At 36.7% G+C, this 27,975-nt stretch overlaps 2 protein-coding genes across 2 annotated transcripts; both read right to left on the reverse strand.

The window, feature by feature from the left end:
* LOC105440727 (G-protein coupled receptor GRL101-like) lies at nucleotides 1-12,204 on the reverse strand. Its single transcript, XM_030989601.1, has 11 exons — nucleotides 12,082-12,204; nucleotides 11,447-11,555; nucleotides 10,841-10,975; nucleotides 9,933-10,004; nucleotides 9,093-9,164; nucleotides 6,361-6,441; nucleotides 5,473-5,680; nucleotides 3,597-4,242; nucleotides 2,989-3,180; nucleotides 1,692-1,990; nucleotides 1-994 (listed from the first exon to the last, which is right to left on the reverse strand). The coding sequence occupies exons 4-11, from the start codon at nucleotides 9,956-9,958 to the stop codon at nucleotides 785-787; spliced, it is 1,734 nt and encodes a 577-aa protein (XP_030845461.1). The 5' UTR covers nucleotides 9,959-10,004; nucleotides 10,841-10,975; nucleotides 11,447-11,555; nucleotides 12,082-12,204; the 3' UTR covers nucleotides 1-784.
* A 714-nt stretch (nucleotides 12,205-12,918) lies between these two features.
* On the reverse strand, nucleotides 12,919-24,570 carry LOC105443381 (low-density lipoprotein receptor-related protein 2-like). Its single transcript, XM_030988872.1, has 13 exons — nucleotides 24,375-24,570; nucleotides 23,635-23,888; nucleotides 22,644-22,830; nucleotides 21,558-21,779; nucleotides 20,447-20,525; nucleotides 18,701-18,858; nucleotides 17,861-17,914; nucleotides 17,215-17,340; nucleotides 16,379-16,495; nucleotides 16,082-16,204; nucleotides 15,187-15,300; nucleotides 13,783-13,866; nucleotides 12,919-13,061 (listed from the first exon to the last, which is right to left on the reverse strand). Exons 1-13 carry the CDS (start codon nucleotides 24,442-24,444, stop codon nucleotides 12,919-12,921), a joined length of 1,731 nt encoding a protein of 576 aa, XP_030844732.1. The 5' UTR covers nucleotides 24,445-24,570.
* Nucleotides 24,571-27,975: the final 3,405 nt, after the last annotated feature.

Here is a 27,975-nt window from a genome sequence, read left to right on the forward strand (position 1 = left end):
TTTTTTTGATACACACTGTATAGCAATAACAAATATTAAATGTACAAATGATTTGAATTATATATGATTCATACAAAAACTATCAATTATCTTCATGTAATGTTATTTCAATCAACAAACTTGATTATAAATATATATATTTCTTTCAAGAATATAGTAAAATACATCTTCTACAATGGTCCGAGAGTAGTTTATATACAAGAAAAAGAATTATCGCTAGACAGAAGGTCTATTAAAAAGACGGTATAAACAGCATATCATTATAATGATATATGTATTATTGTAATGTCTCTTCCTCTTCCTTCCTGCCGTTAGAGTTTTTATAATATCTGTATGAATTAAGAGATATCATTTGATTTCCAACAGTAACACATTTTTTGTTGGTACATATCAACTGTAAAGTAACTATCCATGACTTTATATCGGGTCTTTAATGTGGATAAAAATGATTTATAGTGATTCTACTTGTCGTTAAATCATGCTTAAACAATGTAACACAAATCTAAGCTCCTAATCTGGCACCTGAGAGGTTTTCATATTCTCGTCTTTTCATTAATGCTTGAACAATCTTACACAAATCTAAGCTCCCAATCTCGCATCTGAGAGGCTTTAAAGTCCCACTGCACTACTAATAGATATTTGCGCCCTCTATATAGCAAACAATGCCTAATCGGTGACCATTGGTCCTACATGATCCCTCTGTCTTATGGTAATTGAGAGCTGATGTGATGAGATAACCACCTGTCGGTGACCATGCAGGGAGATCTAATCCCTCCTGGCCTAACTAGTGCAAATGGGCTTTAAGATTGTCGTCCTTGGTTTTCAGATTCTCGTCTTTCTCCTTCAGGTCATCCAGCATAGTCTTCACAAACTCCCGCTGATCGGACAGGTGGTTGTTGAGGTTAGAGGATTTGTTGCTTGGTTGCAGCAACCGCTGGACATCCTTGGCGTTGTAGACCACAAAGAAGGCCTGGCGGACATCCCCTCCAGAACTCTGAATATGAGCAAAAGTAAACAACAGATCGAGGGGTCAGTGACACAAAGACGTAACTCCATTTTTGGCATTTTGAGAAAAAAAGTGGTTTATGTGTCATTGAGCACTTGGGCCTTTAGGAGTTAAGTCTATGTTTCACTAGCCATTGACTTCAATGGGGTGTTGGGTGGAGTTGTGTCACTGAACTCTCGAGATGAATGAATTCCCTGACGCTTCTGTTTAATTGTAAAACTCCTGTGTTGAAGTAAGTGAGATGGATCTTTTCAATACGAAAGGGACCTCCATAGACTTTATGTCATGCTTAAATATACCTGATACAATATGGGACTTTGTAGAGTGCCCATATCAACTGCAGTTGGCTAGTCAAAATAATCGAGTTCATGATTTGGTCGTGGCCTATAATGTTGGTGAACGGTACGCCCAGTCAGGGATTTTTTGTTGGGGGGGGGGGGGGGGGGGGACACCACGACCATTAGAGATAGTAAGTTTCTTTATATATGTGTTAATTCTTTGTACTTTCCTTTGTCTTATACGAAAGAATAAGAAGAGTTCCTTACCTTAAAATGTTTGCATTTTGCTTTAGAGAAACATATAGTCCATATAACTTCAAAGTGTTATCATTATATTAAACAAAATATAATATACTATAGTCAAAGAAGGTAGGTCATATATATTTCTCCTGTAAATATGTATTTACCAACTGCACGGCTATCTTCTCCTCAGCTGGCTCTAAATCGACCACGCCCTTGGACTTCAAGTATGACAAGGCCTTCGTGACATCCCGTCGTATGAGGGCGCTGTCCACCATTGAAGGCATGGTCCCACGCTGGTTGATGTACTCAGTGAGGGTTTGGATGTGGGTGCTTGTACCAAGCTGGGTAAAGGGAGTCAGTACGCAGTGTTTGGCTAGACTGGCATACAGAGGGTTTATGTTTCGTTGACCGGATTCGTCGGAACTACTGTCGTCCAGATTCTGATCGATGGAGATCTCGGTTTCTGAATGGACCAAGAATCAAATGGAAGTCTTGATGATAGAGGCTTAAGAGGTAACGGTTAGCGCTGGTCTTGGCTTCTGGCTGTAGTACAGATCATGCACGAAAATACGAAGTATATGCGGACTAAGCATGCCAAATGTAGCCTGAGATGAGAATCTGTGTACTTGAAATTAATTGATTTTCTAACATTGTATAAATCTTAATGTCCTAATTGTTACAATCGTATACCTCAGACAGGAAACACATAAATAGGTCAAGTCAATCAACCAGTAAAAACGTTAATCCCAGGACAAGTACCTCTAGGAACACGAGCCTAATTAACACTACTGTCCCTAGCCAACTTAAAGGGCAATCTTACCCTTGTAATAAGTTCATTTGTATGAAGTATTTCTGACCAATAATAAGAAAAACAAAACGGACAAATCTCCCCGCGTTTAACATTAATTTAGAATTTTCTCCCAAGTGCCTTCTCCCTTGGAGACAATACTCAAGTATATTATGTGTAGTAAATCATTATAAGTCCTCTGCGCGTTTCTCAAAAATATAACCCCTTTTGGAAAATATATCTCCCTTCGGTGAGCCAAAGAATATCATATTACACACCCTACCAGTCAATGTCTGTATAATATATATTATAAGATGATGACGTGGATCCTTATTAAATGATTGGTTGAGAGCGAACACGTGACCAGGCATTTTTTTTGCCTAACACGTAATTTTGATAATAACCGGTCATTATAAAATGCTAATGACTGGACATTAGTAAAATCTAGTTATAAAACATCATTTCATAGAACAAACGAAACATAATCTTATAAAACAATAATACACATCATTTTGTTCGGGCATTAGTAAAATTAGCCACATTCGCGGTACCTTAAAAACGGTCCAAACACACCCCGGCTATCGCCTCGATCGGGCGTGTTAGAATGTTCCAAAGGTACCTTGTGTGGGTAATTCTTACTGCTCCACTGCTGTGTATTGTTGTATAATCATTACTTGTATTGACGTCTTGCATGCTCATGTTTGTTGCCAGTGCCTTGGTTCTGAGTCTCTGCTTCCTGCGCTGCTGAAGGCTAGAGAGCGTGTAGAGATAGGGATTGATGGCCGAGTTGATAGGGAGTAGGATCACGGCAGACCAGACATACATGTCAGCTGGGATCTGGGCAGCACCGGACTTCGCGAGGAAACCTGAGAATGAGATATTGAGAAACACCCATAAAATACGAAAATGTGTCTAATCATCAAAGTGAATTTCGTTAAAAAGAAGAAGGAATAGTTAAAATACATGCGCTATATAAACGCACTTATTTTTTACTATGAACCTTAAGATGGTGAATTTCTTATCCTTCTTAACTGGGCCAATAAACTAAAGTCTCATTAATGCTTACTTTGATTTATAATCCTCCATATTCTACCTTAGGAATTGTTTCTCGATGTCTACTATGAATCAGATTTAAGCTTGAAAAATTAGAAATGTTTTGAAAGGATCTTTGGAATTAAACATTCAATAATTGACTCTGCCTTTGAACAGGGTTAATATTGAGCGCTTGATTGAGCCATCATTCATCTATTTGCAATCAATAAACTGTAAATGAATAAGTTACCCATGATAATGACGGGCATCCAACAACAGAAATCAGTGCCCACAATCAGCGCCATCTTGGATGCTAACTTGATCTGACCGTTCATCCGTCTGCTTTGTGAGGTTTGCTGCTTCCGCCCAGCCATGCGCGCAGACGACCGATACACCTCAGCGAAAATGGCGACATAACAGGCGAGAGTCACCGCGAAGCTGAAGAAGTTGATGCCCAAGAAGATAAAGACCGAGTACTCCCAACCGGGTAGTGTGTCTGAGGTCAGGGGCAGGGCCAAGCACACGCTAGACTGCCCGTAGAAATGTCCAACGTAGGATGGGACCAGAAGCGGGACTAGACTAAGCAAGAACGAAAAGATCCAGGTCGCGACGATAACGATCAAAGACTTCCTAGGAGTCAGGTGGAGACTCTGCCGAAAAGGAAAGACGACGCAGAAGAGACGATCCAAGCTGATGATCATGACAAGAAACACAGAGACCTCACTGGACAGCATTGATATGAACCCTGCCGCACTGCAGAGTAGACCACCTCTCCAGTACTCAGAGTGGAGGTAGTATTGACCGCGGTAAAACTCGTCTGTTGAAGCAATGATCATCATGTAGACACCCATCATGAGATCAGAAACCGCAAGATTTGAGATCAAGTGGGATTGAACCTGGAAATAGAAGACAATGAGGAAATAAAAACACATATTCATTTGCTGGTAAAATCATTTCAAATATTTGGAACAGATCAATGATGACATAGTTTCTTGAAATGTAGAATGACAGAAGTTTGAGGTATTTTAGCGATGACTGTTAGCTTGTCAAACAAATTTTAAAAGGCCTTGGTCAATAAAACTTTACCATATTTGGCCTTTACAAACGGTCATTACCGTGAATAATTGTTTTGATACGCAGCAACGTTATCCAAACGTAACGTAGCTTCAGGCAGTCCTACCCCATTTTGCAAGATATATTAAAGATGGTGAGGAATAGGGACCTTTCTTCCTATAAGAACCTTTGCCCGTAGATCTGCCTTTTTGAAACAGTGGTCACTCATCTGTACTTTTAAACTCTAATGAGGATTTGATACTCTCGTTATCAGAGAGAATGCTTTATGAATGAGAATTGAATTCTTCTCCTTTTTCTCTTCGTCTTCTTTACCTTCTTATAAAATCCTGCCACTGTCGGGTGTATTCTCGTTATGTTGTGGGTGCTTCTTCTACAAATTTCGAAAGAGCTAGTCAGCCTGTCGCGAAGATCAAATATTGTGAGGAAGACAAACGCGATCTTATTGGATAAGGGCGTTAACTGCCTTAGGGCATAGCTCAGTGATAGAGCGATGGGCTAAGGGAAGTTGTCTTCGTCGCCCCTTGCTTAGTCCATCAGAAGGGTTTTGTTTTAAACTTTTTAATGTATAAAATGACCAGGTTCGCATCTCATAATCGGAAGTTTGAGGTCCCCTATATTTTATATACAAAGTTGCGATCGAATCGAAAATTATTTGCGATTAATATCAACTCTTCAGTTGATAATGACCAGGTTCGCATCTCATAATCGGAAGTTTGAGTCCCCTTTATTTTATGTACGAAGTTGCGATTGAATCGCAAATTATTTGCGATTAATATCAACTCTTCAGTTGATAATGACCAGGTTCGCATCTCATAATCGGAAGTTTGAGTCCCTTTATTTTATGTACGAAGTTGCGATTGAATCACAAATTATTTGCGATTAATATCAACTCTTCAGTTGATAATGACTAGGTTCGCATCTCATAATCGGAAGTTTGAGTCCCCTTTATTTTATGTACGAAGTTGCGATTGAATCGCAAATTATTTGCGATTAATATCAACTCTTCATAAGACGGGACCCAGACTAAAACCTATACTATCACCACTTCCTACCTGACTATTCTCCACTCGTTTGCGTTGCAGGATACGATAGCAGACCACAAAGGAGTTGCCGATAAGAGCACTGATACCTAAGATCCACATGAGGATACGTAGCAGCTGATTCTGAAGGAGGTTGTCGCAGGATGAGAAGCGGTCTTTCTCTGTTTGGCAATCCACGCTATCGTCAAGAAGGCAGCAGAACACAAAATTGTCAGCGTACCTGCAAAATAGATAAAGAAAATGCTCTTGTAGAGAAAAAAAGATTTGGTCTAGAAGGCTATTAAAGCAGATCATTAGCACTTGGTAAACACAGACTCTGGCCAGTCTGATGGACTGATATTTGAAACTGACTTTCCGCTTCCGGAAGAAGACGCTAATGGTAAGGTCCCCGGACGCTAAACAACTACGGGACTGACGTCTTTAAGTCGCCTCCGAGAGGCGTGGTAACGAGGATTAATGCCTACAAAAGATCATCCAATTGTTTAGGCCTTGTTTAGCTATCATATCTAGCATACTGCCACTCTTGGGGGTGTTTCACAAAGACTGAGATCGATTTTAAGTTGGACTTAATTGTGGCAGGCTGTTCATGCCACTGGTTGCTCTCACCACTGATCTCTCATTATGATCTTTAGATGATATTTTTTCCTTCAATAATGAACTATCAACAAAGGTAGATTCTGTAGATTTGTGACCACGATTTGCACGTTCCTTGATAAACCAATGCAAGGAATGGTTAGAGGAACTAGTGGCAGGAACGGCTTGTCATAGTTATGTCCAACTTAAAGTCAATCTTAGTCTTTGTGAAACACCACCGGGCGCTTCATTATCATTTCATCGGCCTTAGTACGTACTGCTGCCATAACAGCACTCGAGGATTTTGAGGAATTACTTCCTACTCACAATTTTGTCAGAGTATCGTTGACTTCAATGAAGAGATCTTTGTTGTCAGGTCCAGGATCTACCGAAGTGTTGGTGATATCTCTATAGAGATAGGACACATAAACATATGAAGGAAAGACAATTATAAAGCATAAGTGCAATGAAGCCTATTGCGGAATATCAAGGATACTGTTGAACTAATATTATAAGATGGGTAGAAGAATCCCTGCAATCCGATTGGTCAATTACCATGTAATTATTTTTACTGGATTTTTTGTTTTCATAGGTTTTTATTCGTTTCTCTCAAAGAAAATTGTACATTTATAACATAATACATTGGATACAAAATAACAAAATAATTTAACATAGGTCTTTATAAATTTACCAATGATCTTTTACATTTACATACAAAAGTTACACCTCTTCATTTTCCTTTGGAGACACAAAAAAAAAAAATTATATATATATAAAAAAAGGGAAAAAGCTACAAAACACCTACTACCCCCCCACCCCACACAACATTTAAACACATAACATGTACAACAGTATACAAAAAACACGCTAACATAGAACGAGCAAAAAAAAAAAAAAAAAAAAAAAAAAAAAAAAAAAAAAAAAGAGAAGAGAGGGAGGGTCAGGAAGTTGTATAAGAGAAAAAAAAAAAAAAAAAAAAAAACTGAAAACATTTATTCTAAACTTTCCAAAGCTTCCCATTTCCTTAAATGAATTGAAAGTGTGTCTCTTTCCATTGAAAGTTTTTTCTCTTCATTTCTATTTTCCAACAATCTATATTCTATTTCTTTTGCTTTTGGAGGGTTTCCCTTCTCTCTACTGTGGAAAATCATATATTTAATCAAAATTAAAATGTGGTTCAATAATTGCTCTGTTTTAAATGTAGTGTCATCTATTCCTATATGAATTTCTTTCCAGGATAATTTCTTCAAAATTGGTAAATTAAGTCTATCTCCACATTTCCCCCAGACTTCCTTTATTGTATTACATTCAAAGAATATATGTTGATAAGTTTCTTCAAAATTTTTGCAAAATGAGCACAAACCATTTTCATGGAACCTGAATCTATGTAAATGATGATTTGTATATAAAATATTATGCAATATTTTGAACTGAAATTCTCGCAGTTTACTACTTAAGGTACACATCCTTGGTTGAACATATATCTTTTCTACTTCTTTTCTTGGAATATTGTAAAGTGTCATTAAATTGCCGCCTGCCGAGTTTGTTTCTACATTCTTTTTAATTTGACTCTGGATGCACGCGATATCGGCGATCGATACTACCGATATCCTTTTTTTTTTAAATTATTTTTTTGATAATTTTTTGTTGGTGATAATTATTCTTTTTTTCGTGTTTTTTGATAATTATAATCTGTTTAAAAAAATTTAAAAAAAATCTCTCTCTATATATATATTTTTTTTTTAAGTTTACAGTTTAATGTGCACTGACAATTTTTTAAATTTTTATTTAAATTTCATGATCAGTTAACAATCATGCGTCCGGTAAAACAAATTACCGGACGCATGATTTTGCCATGCATCCGGTAAATCTGTAAAATAACAAAATTTTGTATTTTTGACAATTTTTGGGGCCCCATCTTATAAAACAGATGATGCACAGGTTTAATTCGTGGGTCGGTGGAATTGTGTGCACGCGTTACCTTTGAATTTGGTCTAAAACCATTCAAAGGTACCTTGTGCACACAATCCCTACCGACGCACTCAAACCCGTGCATCATTTGTATAGTATAAATCTCATTAATTAGTAGCCCCATGAAAATAAATACAAATGTAAGTAAGATTCATACATCATGTCATTCATTCAGAGCCAGAAGGGCGTTAACTCTAAGTTGAAACTTTACTAGTTAATGCCCTTTTGTGTCCTATCAGATGACGTGGTGTCATCGGACACCAAACAGGGATAAAAGATACTAAATTCACTGTCATGCTTTGTTTTGTATTGTCAAACTGAATGAATTCATATGTATGTCTAAGACTGATCCAATCATATAGACAGTTTGCCAGACAGAGTATTCGGACCTTAATGGCCACAATAGTCAGTGCCCTAGAAACCTTTCAGAAGGATCAACTCGTAGCGTATTAATAGAAATAGCCCTTTCGTAGACAAGACCTGAGAACTATTGACGCCATCCCTTCCAGCTAGTCGACGGAGTGCAGACTCGGTGACATCTACGCGTACGCGAGATGGGTGTTAACTTGAATTATGTTGCTCCAAATAGTTTGCTCCCAAGTATAATCTCTATTAGAGGTAACTATTTGGAGTTTCATGAAATACGTAAGCAATCAGAAGCAATCTCTGATGACGTAACTATCTCTCTTAAGTAGCTATGTGTAGACCATTTCGAAGGCAGTGCGTTATAAGACCGGTATTATCACTTAATATTGACTGTGTGTATGAAAAATAGTTTAAAAAAAGGTGTAATTGGAGGGGGGGGGGGGGGGCTTTCGCCAACCTTCAAATGTTTGCACATTTGAAAAGGGTTATTCCTTGAAAGAACGAGAAGGTCATGAAATTTCAAGGAGAAATATATTTTCATGATGTTTGAAGTCCAACCCGAATCTAATATTACTTTAAAACATGGGTCATACTTGAAAGAAAATGTTCTAGGAACTATGTAAAAAAGGATGTCATTTTCGACTCCGCTAACATACATTTGTTATACACCTTGGGATATGAAGCGAAACCGCTAGGGTTGTAGGGGTGAATATCAAACTTACAGTTCTCGAAGATTTTTAAGACGACCGAGGGTCCCTTGCTCGATATCTGTCAATGCATTGCCTGAGAGATTCCTGCATGAAAAGAGAGAAAGAATGACAAAGTCAATAAAATTGTAACCGACGAGGTATTTAAATCATTATGATTTGAGTCATAATCTTTGTTTAATCCTAACAGCACATCCCCCATTTTTTTTTAATGGTTGATACAAGTTAAAAGATCAATACATTTTTTAAGCTGAAAGTCCTAGTGAACACCCCATCAAAATAGTATATTTAAAACTAGATATAATACACTAAACAAAACATAACTACCGTATATGTAGTGTAGTATATCACTAGTAAAATGATATACATTCAACAAGAAGACAATCTACGAACAGTGGTAACATGAAAAGATGCGCATACCTTTCATCGACTTTAAGTTTGAAAATAAACGTAATTCGTTTGCATCTTCTGGGTTTTTATTATCTCGAACCAATTATTTAATTAAGCAGGTAAATGTAATCTGAGCAAAGCCAATCGCAAAGAATTTCGAAAAATTACCCTCCGGCATTCAGGCTTGTCCATCATCCAATAAAATGTGTGATTATATCATTGAAAAAAGTATATAATGTATACATATTTTCCCTGTGATAAACTATAACAAAACTGCCCTGCGTTGATTTTTTGAAGGTCTTTACAATTATGTTCAAATTATAGTTTCCAGCTTCCGACTCTCTTTGCTCTCTCGTTTTCATTTACTACCAGAAGCCCCGAAGAACCCTCTACATCAATGCGAGTTTTGTTGTTTGTACACAGATTAATCCATCGGTTAAAATAACAGTCGAAGTCCATACTTACATCTTATAAAGATTTGTGTTATTCATGAAGACATTGGAATCAAGATGGACAAGTCTAGTACATATCAACTCCCTGCGAGAAACAAACAAAAATGCTTTCTTTTCAAAACTATTTACCAGAGTAAGGTGGAAACGTTTTGTTTTGTCCTGTTGCATTGATATTTTGTCTATGAATAAAAGTTAAGTATCAATAAATTGCATTGTTCTAATTCCCTATATCATCATTAAAATGCCAATAATACGATCGCTAAAACTTTCTGGAAATCAACTCAAGTTCATCAATTATAATACGCTATGTATAAACAAAAATCATATTCGGATTAGGAAATACACCAAAATAGAGTGCCACCATTTTGCTTAGTGATAGATAAGGCAATTGAAATTGTTTTTGGTTGATTTTTCAAGAGTATTTGTGATCGTTTTAAGTGAAGATAACAAATATATTTAAATGTGCCACCTTCGTAATGTTATCCACATTTAATACATACGCTACATGCAGTGCCTCAATACGAGTTATATCATTAACCTGTTTTGAATAACTGTATTGCAATACTCAGGAAGCAAATTGTAAATACTACGTATGGTTAGGTAAAACAAACATTATAGCTTGTTCTACCTAATAACTACCAATGAATGCAAATCGCATTCTGAAATACTGAGATACAAGTATAAATGACAGATGAGGTAAATATCTCGTATCGAGGTACTTCAGAAAGTTGTATGCATTAAATTTGATTACATTATCATGATGACGAAAATAGTCTAGTGTTTATATAATGTGTTCACTACAAAAGCAATACAATAAAACGTTACTGTCATAGTACATAAACAGAAAGTGCCCAGCAACAATATTTTTCTGTGATTCAATAGTTACACTTTCTTTCCGATTTCAAAAAATTAGATACTTACAATTCAGCGAGGTATGGTAGTTCAGACAACTGGATTGAGATGCGGCGATCTTCCTCTGACGTGGTTGAATTATTATCTCCATAGAGTGTATTCTCATCAACGGGTTCCAATACCAGTGGCACATATGAAATACGTCTGTCAATTTTTTTTTTCAAAAGCCAAAAAACAAATAAAAGAACAACGTCAAAGGGTAAGTCTTGATCAGGGGCGGATCACGATTTTCCAGGGGTGGGCGGGGCAATTAAAGTCACCCCTCTCTCATACTATTACATAATTCAGGTACGTGTATTTTGTAATCTGCAATGATCAATCTCAAACTTTCACTTGTTAAAAAGTTCTTCACGTGTTCATTCTAAATGGGAAGAGGAAAACGGCGGGCAGTCAAAATTTATCGATAGAAGAAGCAAGAAATAAAACTATTTCATTTCAAATACAATTAGAGACTGTTATTATAACCAAGGTCAAAGGCACAAATAACCCAGAGTAGGTTTTCTGTTAACATTTTAACTAAACATGCTTGCGTGGAAGAAAAAAAAAACTATATTCTCAAAGACAACATCAGGTATTCGGTAGTTATAACTTCCAGATGTAAAATGGTATACTTACAATATTCGTATGTCTCTGTGAAAGATAGGTGGGTTATCGCTCTGCCATGAGGGGCTTTCACACGTGACAGATAAACCAACACAGGTGCAGTTAACCGGGCAGGTGAAATCTAATTAGATTAAAAAATACTTTCAGAAAATGACAAGCACTACCCTATCAGATATTCTATACTGGCCTGCATCAATCTATCATGCTCAGATCAAAGTTTATTCAAGGCCTCTTTATAACTGAGCCCCCCCCCAAAAAAAAAAAAAAAAAAAAAAAAACTAGGAAAACGACACAACTTTACCAAAAAATCAAACAGATAAACATATGCTCACTGTATACAGAATCGGATTCAACCTCATGTTTCCCTTTCGACCATATATATATATATATATACACATATACACTTGCAACTGATTTGTATCCTCTTATATTAATTTAACTCATCTTTCAATGCTCAACCTTCCTCTTGTAAGAATAAATCGTATATGTAAATTGTGTTTAAAAATGGAAATAGAAAATATTGTGCAAAATGTATTGATAGGGACTAAAGGGAATGCTTTAATAAGTACATTCGAGTCAATTATTTCATATTTAAAATCAGTTGATTAACTAGTAATAATTTCTTTCTTAAACTATTTTGTACTGACCGCAATATAATTCATCATCTCCTCCAGGACACTGTTTTTGTCTATCGCAGATCTGATCAGGGGCAATGCATATGCTCCTGCCATTTGATGGCTGGCACGCAAAACTCGAAGGTGGGCATTGGAATTCGCCTGCAAAAAAAAGGCGTTTAAAAGTCAGTTCATAGTCCCATTTCATTGCAAAATTATTTTTCTGGACACTTTTCATTGCAGGATTAAAATATTCTGTACAGGGTAAATGATTTGTCAACAGGCACTCCATACAAGTGTGAACTAAGTTAAGCAAGGCTTAACTTAGTACGCGCTATCGGAATACAACCCATTACCATTAACGTCGGTAATCTATTTTCGCTAAGGCTTTGAGCTCTGGCAACCGATTTCATTTCAAGTAATAATCTTACCAAGTACCCGATTACCTCACGAACGTCGAATGTAGGAAATGTAGTTTTAATTTTTGCCAAATGACATTAATTCTATGGCAGAGACTTGAACCTGGTATTCCGCATTGCAGTGACTCATACAAAAGTCTTCTACATTCACACACGCAGTTGCGGATCCAGGGGGAGGGGGGGGGGGCGAAAAAGTGTTTTATTTCTACATTTGTTAACGTTAATTTTACCATTTCTTTGGAGATGCCCCCCCCCCCCCCCCACTGAACAAAATATTGGCCGGCACGATTTTCATATTTCAGCTTACTAAATTTCAAATTGATTTCAAATTTGGGCCCCCACCCCTAAGAAATCCTGGATCCGCGCCTGCACACACGTACACGCACACGCACACATTATAGTGAACGTTTGTAATACGCCTTGTCTGTATGTATATATGTCTACATGAAAACTATATGATAACATCCAAACCTTCATTGCATTCCAGCTCATCCTGACCGTTCGGACAATCCTTGATCCCGTCACAGCGCATGCGCAGTGGAATACAGTAGGATAGTGGGCAGAGGAAGGTATACGGAGGGCACTGGAAGTTATCTGCGGATGCAAAATGAGAGAGAGACAGACAGAGAGAAGAAAAAAGAAGCTTACAATACTTTATAGTGCGTTAACAAAGAAACTTATAGTTGGAAAATCTCATCAATTAATATTTCAATTTTTTTAAAGGAAATGTGCATGTCTGTGGATGAAATCGTATAAATAAACCCACCAATTCTGATGAAGTTAGGATTTTGCATTCTTTCACAAAAGTGGCTTTTGCTCACTCCAGCATGAAATATCGTCATTTCTTTTTTTCCACTTTTTTTTCTTCTAGAAGAGACCATAAGCTATCCACGGGTATGACAAATTTCCAGAAAATAGTTTGACATACTAATTTCGAGAGACCTTTTTTCCAACAGTGAACTTTTTTGAGACACACACTGTAGTCTTTATCATTATTATGCTAGTGATCTTGACTGACCCAATTCAGTGCATTTAATGAAATATCACTATCCTAACTTGGTGAAGTGGAGAAAAGTAATCAAATCACACTTTGTTGTCTATAGCTGACAGAATTTAGTTTATAATGTATATAATGATTCGGACGATCCTACTTTAACTAAGCAAAATAATACAGAATTAATTGTTTGTACTACCCATGATAGGCCTTCATTATTTTGAAAAGCTATTACTTTAAAAGTATAATTACCGCAATTGCGAAGATGAAACGCATCTCTGCAACCAATGATGAACCTTAACCTGTCGACGTCATACATACATTTCGTAGACAGGTCAACGCACTTTCCATTATCACATTGTAGTTCTGTGTCATCGTTACAAGTGTAGTTCTCTGACTGGTAGTCTGGAGAGCAGCAAGGAGAGGAACACCACACCGTTATGCAAAAATTATCATTAAAACATTCATTAAAACAAATCTGTCAGAACGGATGTAGAGATATACCTTGTGAGTCAAAAAAAGTTTACACCTAGAAAGTTGCTAGTTATTAAAAAAATATACATATTAACAGTAAATTATTATACATCTTATGAAAGAGTGTTTTATCCCAAATCATTTGGTATCATTTTTTGTGGTATGTGTTCACGCCTGGATAGACAGGGGGCATTGTTTGCTAGAGTGCAAAAATCGACTTGCGCCAAAGTGATGCCTACAATATGCATTATGCTGGGATTAGCGGATGAGAGACTGAACTGATTGAAATGCAAAATGAAATGCATTGCATATACTTTTTTGCAGAAGGAAAGTCACACACACACACACGCGCACAAATGTTGTTGATATTTGATATTTGATATGTGTGGCTTGATTAATTTTGTTAGGGATGTTATTTGGATCTGCAAAGACCGAATTAATACCAAAATCCCAATAGTTTTATTCAAACATCACGTATGCAACTTTGGCGCAAGTCGATTTTTGCACTCTCGCAAACAATGCCACCTGTTCATCCAAGCATGAACACATAATAATGATAATAATAATAATAATAATAATCACATACCACACAAAAATGATACCAAATGAATTGGGATAAAATACTCTTTCATGAGATGTATAATAATTTACTGTTAATATGTATATTTTTTTAATAACTAGCAACTTTCTAGGTGTAAACTTTTTTTGGACTCACATTGTATATATATATATATATATATATGTAAGTTGAAATCTAAACCTAAAATACAGTACAACATGTGGCTAGCAATTGTTTTTCAATTCGTTTCATGATTATGTTTTTTACTCAAATAATCCTAATGACAATAGTAAGGGTAACAAAAGGGTGAAAATGATGATTGTAATAGCGACAATGATTCAAATAATATTGTGATAATAGTAATACAAATATTACTCCTCCTACTAATACTTAACTACTACTCTTACTACTACTTACAGTACTACTACTACTACTAATATAATAATAGTGATAAATAAAACAGTTACACAATTTCTCTGGCTATATCTAGCTTAAAACATAAACAACACAATTATGATAGCCAATTACAACGCACTCAAATATGAGGGTAATAACAAAATATATAATTTGGTATTCATGTATTGGCCGAAATTATAAACGACTAATCTAAATTTATGGAGGCCTGTAACTCAATAACAATGAATACCTCGACATTTCTAAGCTCGCCCCCGCCAAAAAACAGGAAAACTTACCGCAATTTTTTTCATCTTCATATGATGATCCAATACAGTCTATCATACCATCACAGCGAGCATGGGGAGGGAGCATATTCCCCGAGTAGCATGGGAACAGGTTGTGACTATCATCTTAAAAAGGAATTATAAACAAGATGTCTTCTTTGTAATCAACATTATAGAAACAGTATCAGCAGGAGATGAAAAAAGGGTATCAGTGAATATGTTGATAATTTGACGAATAACTAAAATAATAAAAACATTTCTGCTTTTATAGCGCTTAATACATCCATTCGGCAATGTCAGAGTTTCTAAGCGCTTTACAAATATGTTATTGCCCCGGTCATCGGATTCTGGCTTGCCCGCACATAATGTATGCACTTGCTCCACTCCCTGGGGAGCATTCAAGCAAGAGCTACGAGGCTCGAATTGCTAAGCATACTACATTGGCTGTCACATCCTACCGGCTACCAATAACACTATCTTGTACCGCCATTCATTTGTTGTTGAATGGGTTAAAACAATGCAATGACCCAAAACAATTATTCTATACTTTTAATCATAAGGAATCACTGTTTTTCTTCTCTTTGGGAAAGTCTCATCCAGATATGAAACGGTAAACCGCGGCGATTTGTTATGTTAACAATAATAATAATAATAATACATTTAAAGAGCGCAAAAACTGCCCAACATTTAGTATATATTCTACTGCGCTACAAGAGATCCTGATATGCTTAGATTTACAATTAATTGAATAGAAGTGATGACTCATTACGGATTCATCAGTGTGCAAAAAAATACTTAAAAAGTTCAATGCAGCAAGCTATCACGGTTCAAAAATAAAAGGGAAAAAGAACACAAGCGGTAAAACGCTACGATTTACCGCGGCATAGGGGCACAAGCCTTAACTTACCGCAGTCTGTTTCATCGGATCCCATGGGGCAGTCATCTATGAGGTCACAGGTCCTAGAGAGTGGTATGCACACATTAGGATCACTGGCACATGGGACTTCATCGTTTCGGCAAGGTGAGTAATCTGTGAAATCAACCCATAGGCGCCATGCACATGTAAATGAACAGGAAAGAGATGAACATAAATGCTGGAAACGGCAACATAAATGAGAAATTATGGAGATTTTCGTAGTGTTGAAGGGAAAATAATATTTATGTTTGACATTCATTTTATAAGTGTGAAAGTGCTTGATCTTACGGCATCCCCTTTCATCTGAGTTGTCTTCACAATGGTTGATATTATCACACAGGAATGAAGCCGATATACACTGTCCTTCGGTACACTTGTAAAAGTTCTCTGGGCATCCTCCCTCGTCTAAATAATACAAATGAAATTGAAAGAAGCCTACTAAATACACCATTTACACTAAAAATCCATATTTTATGCTAAATCAACTTTTCCGGGTATCTCTTAAGACTAGCAATTTTGAAGAAAAAAATCACTCTGGCCCATTCAAATCTTGAGATTTTAGAGTTTAATATCTAAAGTATATCTAGTTATAGCAAACTTTTGGAATAAATGGAAATGGGCCTTGAAATGAAGAACTAGGTAATATATTTATATGAGAGTCTTTCTTTTATCCCCACATTGCTAAACATAAACGTTGTCTTAAGATGGACATCAATATGATCTATCCCCTACAATGAAATGAATGCTTAGTCGTAACTGATATTTATTTCATTTTATTTATCTATTTCTATATAGTTTCATTAAGCAAATGATCAGAGTACACTTTAACCTTTTATTTTATTGATATACAAAGTACTTAAAATATATGACTAACTGCCACAAAATTATCATTGTAAAGAAACTTTGCATTGCAATACATTGGATTTGATCAAGGCGCTTGTGGCTGCTTTCGTACATCGAACGTGCACGCCAATACTCCACCAACCGATGACCACTGGCCCGTACATCTCGTATGCACTACGAAGGCTAGCGCTGAGCCGTTTAAGGAATTAATGGATATCTCATATACAGCGTTCAATGAATGAGGACAGACAAGTACGGCTTGGTATAAGGCTAGGACTTACGTGTTGGGCAATCTGATTCATCTGAACCGTTAGAGCAGTGCTTTATTTTATCACAAACGAAAATCTTCTGGATGCATTCGCCTGATATACACTGGAACAGTGACTCTGCGCAAGGAGCGATCTCATCTAAGAGAACAACAAGAATAAAGGATAAATGATAACGAATAATTAATGAACGAATAGATAGATAAATGAATAAACACATGAATGAATGAAATTTAAGTTGAATTCGGAGTAGAATTTAATTAGCTCCACATTTTTAACAAGACTTTGCGATTCGTATACATCTAATTTGATGAATAAGCTACAAAACATTGCAATTTAACATCTTGAATTCATCATCACGTGCAGGAAATAAGCGGTAGATTTCACAGGATAAAGATACGACATGCGAAATAAGGATAGAAAACGTGAACAATTTACGCAAATTAAATGCTTTTGCAGGAGTAGGCTTCTGTAGGACCATAACAAATATCTGGTTTAGTATTTTATTAAAAACAAACACACAAACGAACAGACCTAATTGGTCTCAATATATCTCAAAAGGATATTATATTCCCTCTTTCATTTGGAATACAATGTAATGAAGTTGTGATAATTAGTCATACTTGACGGACATTTTGAAAATATCCCGTATACAACTTACTTGGGGGATGATATTCCACTGGATGATCATCCGTATTAAAAGGTTCGCCCGTTTCTGTGAAGGTTTAACAGATTTTAAGGGATTACAGCTAAACCACAGGTTTATAATAAATTCAAGGTATTTCGTACTTTTCTATGGCATACGTTACGAAATATTTAGGCTTTATTATCATAAACAGGCACAAAAGCACGTGTTCTATTAGATTTTATCACAAGTTTAAAATGTAAATATAACATGTATTTCTCGATGATGTAGTACATTCTATGCGAATTTACATTTTATACTAAATATGTATATTACATTCAACACCATGAATGTTTCACATGTTTCCCAACCTGCTTTCTTCATGCCGTTCTGTTTATTAGTTAAGGTTCACTCTGACTTCTGGCTAACTCAGTGAGCTTGGGCATTGAGATGGGTGTGGCGGATTGATGTGGGAGTGGTCTGGAATATTAGCTCAGTGAACGTGGGCATGGAGGGGGGGGGGTGGGTCGGATCGATGTGGGAGGGTTGTGGAATGTTAGCTTAGTGAGCTTGGGAGGTGGGTGGGTCGTATTGATATCGGGAGGGATCTCGAAAATGATGGGAATGGGGCGTTCGATTTCATTGTTTATTTCCTTTTGGGCGACCCTTCTTTGGATAATTTCTACAATCTGTTTCACAGTTTCATCTCCGTTTTAATCAGGAATTCGATGTGTAATATGTATGTTTATTTATTTAAATTTTTCATTATATATTGTTAATATGATATAGGAAACCTACACGAGTCCCACGTCAGGGATCGAACCCCAATACTAAAATTTTAACCACTCTACCATGACACCTTCATCTCATATTTACCCATAGAAATGGCAGGTTGCTTGCAGATGTATTTTTTAGCGCTAGGTCGGGAGCAGGGAACATCATGCCACTGGGCGATGGAATTTATCTGTGTCATGATAATCATTGTGCATTCCATCAGTGAACTCCCATTCGGCTGACAATAACCCACGTCCGGCCTATAAAAAAGATAGAAAAATGCATTGGGCGAAATCAAATGATAAGGTTATGATTTAAACAGAATATGGAATTAAAGCGATTAAATAGAAAAGTGCATGCAAACATATCTAGGGTAGCAATCACTTGTTAGAGTCATAATCAAAAGAGATGCAGTATGTTTTACTACAGATGATAGGTTGCAGGGATTACATAAATGAAAGAGAAAAACATTGCAAATAACAAATGTAAGAAATACGAGGATCAAAGCAAAAATTGCAATCTATGGTAACAATCGCATAGTACAACTAATTCAATATCTTCAGTAGATAACGATCGCACAGGTTGACTATTTCAATGTCTTCAGTAGATAACGATCGCACAGGTTGACTATTTTAATGTCTTCAGTAGATAGCGACCACACAGGTCGACTAATTCAATGTCTTCAGTAGATAACGATCCCACAGGTGGACTATTTCAATATGTACAGTAGATAACAATCGCATAGTACGACTAATTCAATATATTCACTAGATTACGATAGCATAGTACGACTAATTCAATATCTTCAGTAGATAACGATGGCGCAGGTTGACTATTTCGATTGCTTCTGTAGGTAACAATCGCATTATACGACTAATTCAATATCTTCAGTAGATAACGATGGCACAGTTCGACTAATTCAATATCTTGACTAGATAATGATCGCACAGATTGACTTTTTTAAATTTCTTCAGTAGATAACAATCGCATAAAACGACTAATTAAATATCTTCACTAGATAATGATCGCACAGGTTGACTGTTTTAATTTCTTCAGTAGATAAAAATCGCATAGTACGACTAATTCAATATCTTCAGTAGATAACGATGGCACAGGTTGACTATTTCGATTTCTTCAGTAGATAACGATCGCATAATACGACTAATTCAATATCTTCAGTAGATAACGATGGCACAGGTTGACTATTTCAATATCTTCAGTAGACAACAATCGCACAGGTTGACTATTTTAATATCTTTAGTAGATAACGATAGCATAGTACTCTTAAGTGAGCCCCGAATTCGCCAAGAAATTGATGGCAATATTTCACCGAAACTATCATAATGTAAACGAGGATGTCATTTCAGACACATTTCAGACTTTAGACTTCTTCACCCCAAAATTAGTGTGAAGACAAATATTGACAAGAGAATATATAACTTGGGTTTTCTGATGTATGCTTTTATCAATATTCGACTTCAAACACATTTGTTTTGAAAATCCTTGCAGAATTGTGTCTTAAGCGGCTTCCTCTTTCATATAATTACGGTTAAAGTAAAATTGAGCCTTCAAATTTGTGGGGCTCTCAACACTTTAGAGGGGCTTTAACTATTTCGATATTTACAGTAGATAACGATCGCAACGATCTTTATTGTGTAAGGCCCGTAAAAAAGGAACATTGCCTACTGATAAAATTATACTATTTATCTGTTCCTCGTGCCTTTTCTCGGAAAATGTGCTAAATATTACAACCTACTGCCCTGAAACATAAACAGATTGATAATTGCACATGCTAGCGAGAGTCTAGTCACAAAGAGTAATACTTACGACTGATACAACAATACTTACGACCGATACCACGAGGTAAACGATATAGGGGAATCATCAGACCAACGAAAGTTACCATTATCCTTGCTTCGTTGCAGTCCTGTTATATAAACAAGTATCTTTGGTTAAATAATCCGTTTGCTATCAGCTGCAAACTCAGATTCCGTGTCACGGACATTTTGAAATTATTCAAGAAGGTATGAAATGGAAAATATAGATTATTTCATCAAATTCTTACTTTAAAAACTTTAATTGATGGTAATACATTTTCAAATTGAGTTTCAGTATGATAACAACTTCACAAATTTCGCATATTAATGAACTGATTTAAAAGAAAAGGAAACCACACCCCAAGAAAAATGTATACTTATTCTTAGAGATTGATTATATTCTTGCCCATTAATCTACAAGATCCCCTTTCCATATCGTATGAGAGAGCCATATACTCAAAATAATGTACTGTTTCTCAGCATGACATGGGAATCGCCATTTTCTTGATAACGTGAAATTCTATGTGAAGTCGTTTATCGACTAAATGTATTCGAAATTCGGATAAATGGATGCTTTATTCCTAGGTGTGTGTGATGGTGAAGTACTTCATTCATCTGCTATTATCTTCCGGGGTGTGCATTTCTCAGAAAAGATATAGATTAGTCAACTGCTATATTTTAGTATTTGTATATGAAATAGTCACAATTGTTCCCTGTTGTATATATACATGTAATAAATATAATTTCTATCTTTTAAGCTATGATTCTTCCTCTTTGAAAAGTAAAGGTTTTTTAAATTGATTTAAAAAGTTTTTCCAACTAAAGCTTGGTGCATGATGAACAACTTCAACTGGTACGTCACATTAAAAAAAAAGGCTGCGCCAACGTCATACCAAGCATATCTTCGTTTATATATCTCTCTACATTTTCGTAAGGAATATTTTACGTCAAAGTGCTAAAATACATCTCATTTTTCAGAATAGTTACGCTTATTCTTTGGGGGTGTAGTTCCTTTGAAATGACGAGGTGCTGTGAGATTTCCATTTGGAGAAAAGCCCCACTTAGCCATACATAACAGTGCATTGGGTTGATTTTTACGCTCGTGGTCAATTAAAATCTAAAGTAATCTTTCTTTATCTTACCTATGTATAATGTGTTATCCTTCTCCTCCAAAAGCCAATCAGAGGTGAGCTTATGATGAACATAGTCCATTGCTCCCGTACCCTTGACGCTGACCAGATGAGACTCCGCCCCCTTTACTTGACAGGCAGCTTCTGCCTCATGCCACGTTATACGTTTGTCGTTGGAGAATAATTGGTAGCAGAAGTTCAAGTACATCTCCCAGTCCTCAGGGCAAGTGTAACCTGGGGTGTGTTTCACAAAACTTGTCATCAGTGAAAAAAATTTACATTTTTTGTTATAAACTACTCAAATCCTTGGTTCTGGTTAGTTATCAGCAGATTTGTCACTGATTTTTGTCATTTGTCATTGACAAAAGGAATTAAAGTCTGCACATTCATCTATTTATTTTTTATTTTACTCATTTCACATATTAAAAAAGGATTGCCGATTTAATAAAAATTGTTTTTTACTGGGGTCCACTACAAGTGCAAATATACATATAAATACAAAGATACATTAGACAAAATAAAACAATTACTGTATAATACTTATATACAACATGAAAAACAGAAATAAATTAAGGAATATTCCATGTTTGAAAAAAATTATACCATAATGTAATCCACTGAAACGAACATGTCCTGTGCCTCGAACCGACGCGCTTTGCATTCCGAGTCAAGTGATTAAACATTCGTATGCAATCCTTTGATTATAGGGGAATGATCATCCGTTTAATCTGTTGACTACTAAACTCATTTATTTACATAGGGTTAATACTTGGGCCACCAGGCTTCAGTAGGCAATTGATTAAACCCAGCCTGCACCCGCGTTTTAAAAGGATGAAGAAAAAGAGCAATGCAGATATTAGGATCACCCTTCTTAAGGATAATATTTCTAATATCCCTTTCACCTAGGGCGGACTGGCCATTGGGAGTCAGAGGAGTTTTCCCCCACGTGTCTCTTCGTATTCTGGCCTGAGGGGCGGTCGTTTTGTGATCTGAGGCCAGGTTGATATTTATCTTCAAGATTTTATTGAGTAGGCCGGTCGCACCGAAATTCCAAAACTGATTTCCCGGGCCCAAATTCGACCCTGTCATTTGGATTACCTGGGGCGGAGTTATTTTGAACGGAGCGGAATGTTAGGCTTTGGTATTCTGCATAAAACCTTCCCAGGGCTCCTTCATGGAAAGTCATCTTGATATCAAGTCGATTTCTTTTGCTCAAGAACTTTTCTGGTATAGGGTTTCCGCCTGGGCAATATTCATAAGTTTTAGTGCCACCGTTGTCGTCTCCCTGTTGCAAAAAGAAATGTACACATTTATAATAACAGTTGATGGTAACAAAAAGATCAAGTCTTTTTCCACAGTTTTGAATGTAAATTCATAAAAACCCAAAGCAACAAGACTTGGCAGTAAGTCATGATTTTTTTCCATGCCAAATCAATTGATAGTTCCATATCGTATTTTACTATTGTTATCAGTCATCACTGAACCTCAAGATTGTGAGATTTATGTTTCTGAAAAAGTGAGCCCCGTTTACGATTGCATTGTCTTAGGTTCCAGGTTAAAGTTGTAACTCAGGGTTGGAAATTGATCGGGACCAGTTGTCCAAAAAACCAACCCATCCGCTTTCAGGGATTTTGCACACCCGATTGGAAAAGCCTCGTGTCGGGTCCAACATTCTATAACTTATATGAGACAGATGATGAGGGTTTTTTAGACTCGCAAGGTGCACTCTTACATGTTATTGCACTCATATCGGATGAATAATAATAATCTGGATTTATATAGCGCTTCATACGAAAAACAGTCTCTAAGCGCTTTTCATATATATATATATTATTACCCCGGTCATCGGATTCATTCAAGCAATGTGCACAATCTCCGCTCCCTGGGGAGTATGCCTTCCACATGGTCAGTGTGCTATTATTCACTTCACCACACACCTCACACTGACGCACAGCATATCATCGTCCCATACTGAAAGAGTTGCTGATTTCAAGGTTCAGGGTTCAAGGTTCACTGGCTCAAAGAGCAATAGTAGCAGGAGCACGTGTCGCACATGTACACCCTAAAGAAGGTTGGAACATAGACTTACCTCCCTAATCTCCAGAAAGCTTCTGCATCCTTCGTCACTGCTCGAGGTTTCCGTCAAGTTTAGAAGAATGTTGTCGACCTTGATGTAGGTGTTATTTCCCGTAATGATAGCCCAATCGTTGGTTAAGGCTATATAGGAGGGGTAGTTCAGTGAGGCTATTACACCTGACGGCGCCGTGCAGAAGATCACACGCTCCTCCCCCTCCTCCTCCGAAGCTTGTTTAATTGGGTATCCAACACTACATCCGGGCTTTTCTAGAATAATGAAAATAGATACGTATATGCTATTGATAATGATATAAGTGATAATAGTTTCCGGGTATGCAGGTTGAGATGACATATTCCACGCCAGCATTTTGCTGGAATATTTGGAGTTGGGTTAGCTTTAGGGTTTAATGTTGGTTCTATGGTAAGGGCTGAGGTAAAGGCATGGTATGTGCTAGGCATAGGAAATTTGACTCAGTCCCTTATAATCCTTGATGCAATGGTCAGCACGAAATGTGTCGTAAAACCGAAAGCAAGATATATAGGTTAAATAAGTAAATTGAGTTACCTTTTTAAATCCATATTTTTTATGAATCCTTCAAGTGAGATTCAGAGCAAACATAAAACAAATGGTGGCATGAAGTATCAAATATTCTACAAAGACTCTAACAATGAGCCATCGACATTAATCACATCTTGCTTAAATGTGATATAGACATGAACAACTGGAGTAAACGGGAAAAAACACAATTTCACCTGAAAAGCTATATTTGGCTATGAATCCTTCAGAACTTGACTGCAATCCACTCGACACAATCACTGTCATGCTATTCCAAGATGTGACCTGTAGGGATGGTGTGACGTCACAATCGAAGACCCGTCGCGCGTCAGAAAGGTCAATTAATGATGTGCCCTCAAGAGTCACCGAGTCATCGCAGCTTCCATGGTACTTAGTTATCTGTGGAATAGGCATATGGCAGGTAATCCTATGATTTGTCTATAGGCTTATACTAGATGTTTTCAACATATACATACAAGCACAGAGACAAACAAGTACTAAGTAAACCTTAACCATCATAACAACTCGGCCTTTTTGGTCGATCGTGATAAGGGATATTAAAGGGGGAAGAATGGAGTGGGGGTCCGATCCTCCCTGTTGATTATGAGCATTAAATGGGCGAAGGGAATATATCTGTTAACACCATTTTGGTAAATTCCGAAGATTTTGTTATTTTTTTAATTTTTTAAAATGCCAATTATCATATTGGCTGAAGATGATGACGTGTTGTTCATAAATGTTTTTGTCTTGCGTGTTTTTGACGTCATTCTTTGCACTGTGTAGAACGGGCATCAACATTTTCTGTACGCAAAAAAAAAAAAAAAACGTTAGAGGGGGAGGGGGCGGGGTTACAACCACAAACAACTATGACTAGCAGAAAAGGAGGAAGACAGCCCCTGTGACCCCCTCCCGATCCATCCCAGCCTGCCAATAACTCCAAAGTGCATGAAGTAAAGAATATGCCTTGTGAAAAGCGAATACAGATATCTGTTAATATTATCTCAATACTTACACGGTAATCAACAAACTCCAAAACTACATATAACCTCAGATCCCTGTCGGAAGGTGGTGTGATCTTATAAAAACAATAGCTGTATGGCTGGAAACTAGATGGAAACGGCGAGGTCTGTAGACTGTCATTCCCGACCGCTATCAGTGTAATCTCCCCGCAGCCCGTGGAACAGATGTGATTGGAACAATCTGGAGTCGCAAAGAGAGTAACGTTAAAAGAGTACGGTGAAAACGCTACTGTCCCGAAGTAGACACCCCATTTCACCCATAATATCTTATCCCTTAAAGTTGCCCAGACCCCTCAAAGATGCTTAGATCATCCATGTCAATGACAAAATGTTTGTCAGCCTAACCATAGCAATCGGGAACAGAACAATAAAGTCCGGTCGATTTCACCCCATCTAACCCATGCACTAATCTAAGTCAGTAGGGAAGAGCACGAATGGGCATTACAAAACACACCCACCCACACACACACACACACCCTTAAACTGAAGTTGTGCTCTACAATCTAGTAGATCAATTTAAAAATCTTTATTTCAGACGGAAAAAGTTGAGACTTCAACACATCTACTGCTCCGTCTTCTTTTGGAGACGATAAGAGCAAACAGATCGAAACTTCAGGAACCGATGGCTCTTACCGGAGCTCACTAATGCTTTTTTCTTCAGAACTGTTGTCCCTTAGAAAGAATTTCATCGTGTTACCCTGGAAATTTTACTTACAATTCAGTGTGATTTTTCTTACAATTGTCTACAGTCAGAACATCTTTTGTTTTGAACTGTCTAACTATATAAAATAAAATATAATTGTTGTGACTCACCGATTGCCTCATAGGTAAGACTAAAGCCGATCTCCTTTTCCATATCACTGCTTAGTTTTCCAAGACGGATGAACATTTCCACCACGTTTCCGGTGGGTATTAGAACCAATTCCTTTTCCACCTTTCCACATATCTCACTCCAGTTTCCTCTGTCACTACCCAGATAAATCTCGAGTTTGTCTACGCACACATTATTCTTCTGTCGCAGAATTATATGGTGGAAGGAAAGCCTGTGCATAAAACCAAATAAATTGTTTTTATTACAATTGGATTCAAATGAGGACATGTACGAATAAAAGCAGTTTCAATCTAAATTGTAACATTCGAATTTGATGATATCATATATCAATCTTGTTTTAACGAAGATACTAGAACAGGGCAACGCCCATTAATGAGAGAATTATAAATATATTATAAATAATCCAGAAAATTAAAAAAAAAGTAATCTGATGACACAAGCTTTGAGAAAAACACATTTCAATGATGATGATTGTTTGACCCGACTGCTAAGAAAGCATGTACTTGCTTGTAAATAAACAGTCAGGAGACCGATGGCTCTAAGTCCTCACCGATAGACTTGGTAATTAGGATCAGTGCCATACCAACGGGCACTAGCGCATCGACATAGTTTGGAACCCGGGATCTCCCGGTTAGAAGTCTCTTGCTCAAACACTGTGCCATCGACATCGAACACTTCTTGCTTTATATACATGTATGTATTCATCAGGACGTAACTAAATCTACATGTCTGTGTACACAGCAAATGTTTTTATAAATCTTTAAAGATGCTATTATTGTTTTTAAATTTTATGCCGCGTTCATTCTACCCGACAAAAATTCAATCAATATCATTCTTGCTACGTTACTTTTAATCAGATCACGACGCAACAGTAATAGTTCATTTAAAAAGAATTTATGAATACAAAATTGCATCTATGGATTACGCGCTTTAAACAAAATTAACACAACTAATCATGGTAATTCATGAATTAAAGGGAAAATAAGTTTGTTTCGATAGAGGCAGAATAATAAGAAAATAAGGTGAGTGAAAGTTTGAGCAAATTCTGAATGAAAATAAGAAAGTTATGAATTATTGAAGTTGTGATCAATCAAATACAAATTGGCAACTCTGTGACTTATTATACGAGCTCTCCTTCATTAGCTTTGTGCATAATATTCCATAAAATCATGTTTTCTTCGTTATTGATGACGGAATATATATTTGTTCCTTGCAGGGGGAGTATAGAAACATATTTGAATTATTATATTTAGGGGGCATGTATGGTTGAAATTTTTCTTGAGGGAAAATGAAAATTTTAGATTTTAGTACTGAGCAAATGGAAGTTGAGCTCGCATGATACGTCATAGAGTTGCCAATTTGTGTTTGATTGATCACAACTTCAAAAATCCTAACTTCCTTATTTTTAATCGGAATTTGCTCAAACTTTCACTGACTTGTTTCTCTCATTTTTCTACTCCTATTAAAACTAACTTAATTTCAGGGTGGACTTCCACTTTAAACAAAAAATTCATGCCTGATGCTTGTGTTGACTCTATCAGACTGGATGCGAATCCGTGTTGGTGCTGCTTTGTCGGTGCCGTACCACGGCGCGTAACCAAAGAACTCAATGTATCCATAGGGCGAGTTGATCTCTTGTATCAACGTATCTACAGCTTCAAGGCCATTCGCCTCCCACACATCATCCAGATTAAATAGCTCATATTCTGAAATTTGAGAGAAAATAGGAAAAAGAAATATATTAAGTGTAGATAATATTTACCACAGTATTTTTGGTTGATTTTTGTTATGTTGTGACCTTTATGACAATATTGTGTGACTATTTTCTCAATTTTTTTCTCCATTTGTAATATTTGAGAAAAAGAGCAATAGAATTTGAAATACCTGTGACACAGACGAACGAAAACTTTTTGTCACATGGTTCTTGGATGACTTGGATATGATTAA

The sequence above is a fragment of the Strongylocentrotus purpuratus genome, unplaced genomic scaffold (assembly GCF_000002235.5).
Source record: "Strongylocentrotus purpuratus isolate Spur 01 unplaced genomic scaffold, Spur_5.0 spur5_scaffold_18, whole genome shotgun sequence".
In the NCBI taxonomy this organism is placed as follows: Eukaryota; Metazoa; Echinodermata; class Echinoidea; order Camarodonta; family Strongylocentrotidae; genus Strongylocentrotus; species Strongylocentrotus purpuratus.

Excerpts from the sequence above, each read along its gene's own strand:
- LOC105440727 (XM_030989601.1), bottom strand. The coding sequence starts at position 9,958 with ATGAATAACACAAATCTTTATAAGAT. Across the intron at positions 4,243-5,472 it reads AACGAGTGGAGAATAGTCAG|GTTCAATCCCACTTGATCTC; the intron begins GTAGGAAGTGGT and ends TTCTATTTCCAG. Across the intron at positions 3,181-3,596 it reads GATGCCCGTCATTATCATGG|GTTTCCTCGCGAAGTCCGGT; the intron begins GTAACTTATTCA and ends TCTCATTCTCAG.
- LOC105443381 (XM_030988872.1), bottom strand. The coding sequence starts at position 24,444 with ATGACAGTGATTGTGTCGAGTGGATTGCAGTCAAGTTCTGAAGGATTC. Across the intron at positions 17,915-18,700 it reads GCAACCTGCCATTTCTATGG|AAACGGGCGAACCTTTTAAT; the intron begins GTAAATATGAGA and ends AAACCTTCACAG. Across the intron at positions 15,301-16,081 it reads ATCCGATGAAACAGACTGCG|ATGATAGTCACAACCTGTTC; the intron begins GTAAGTTAAGGC and ends TTCCTTTTTAAG.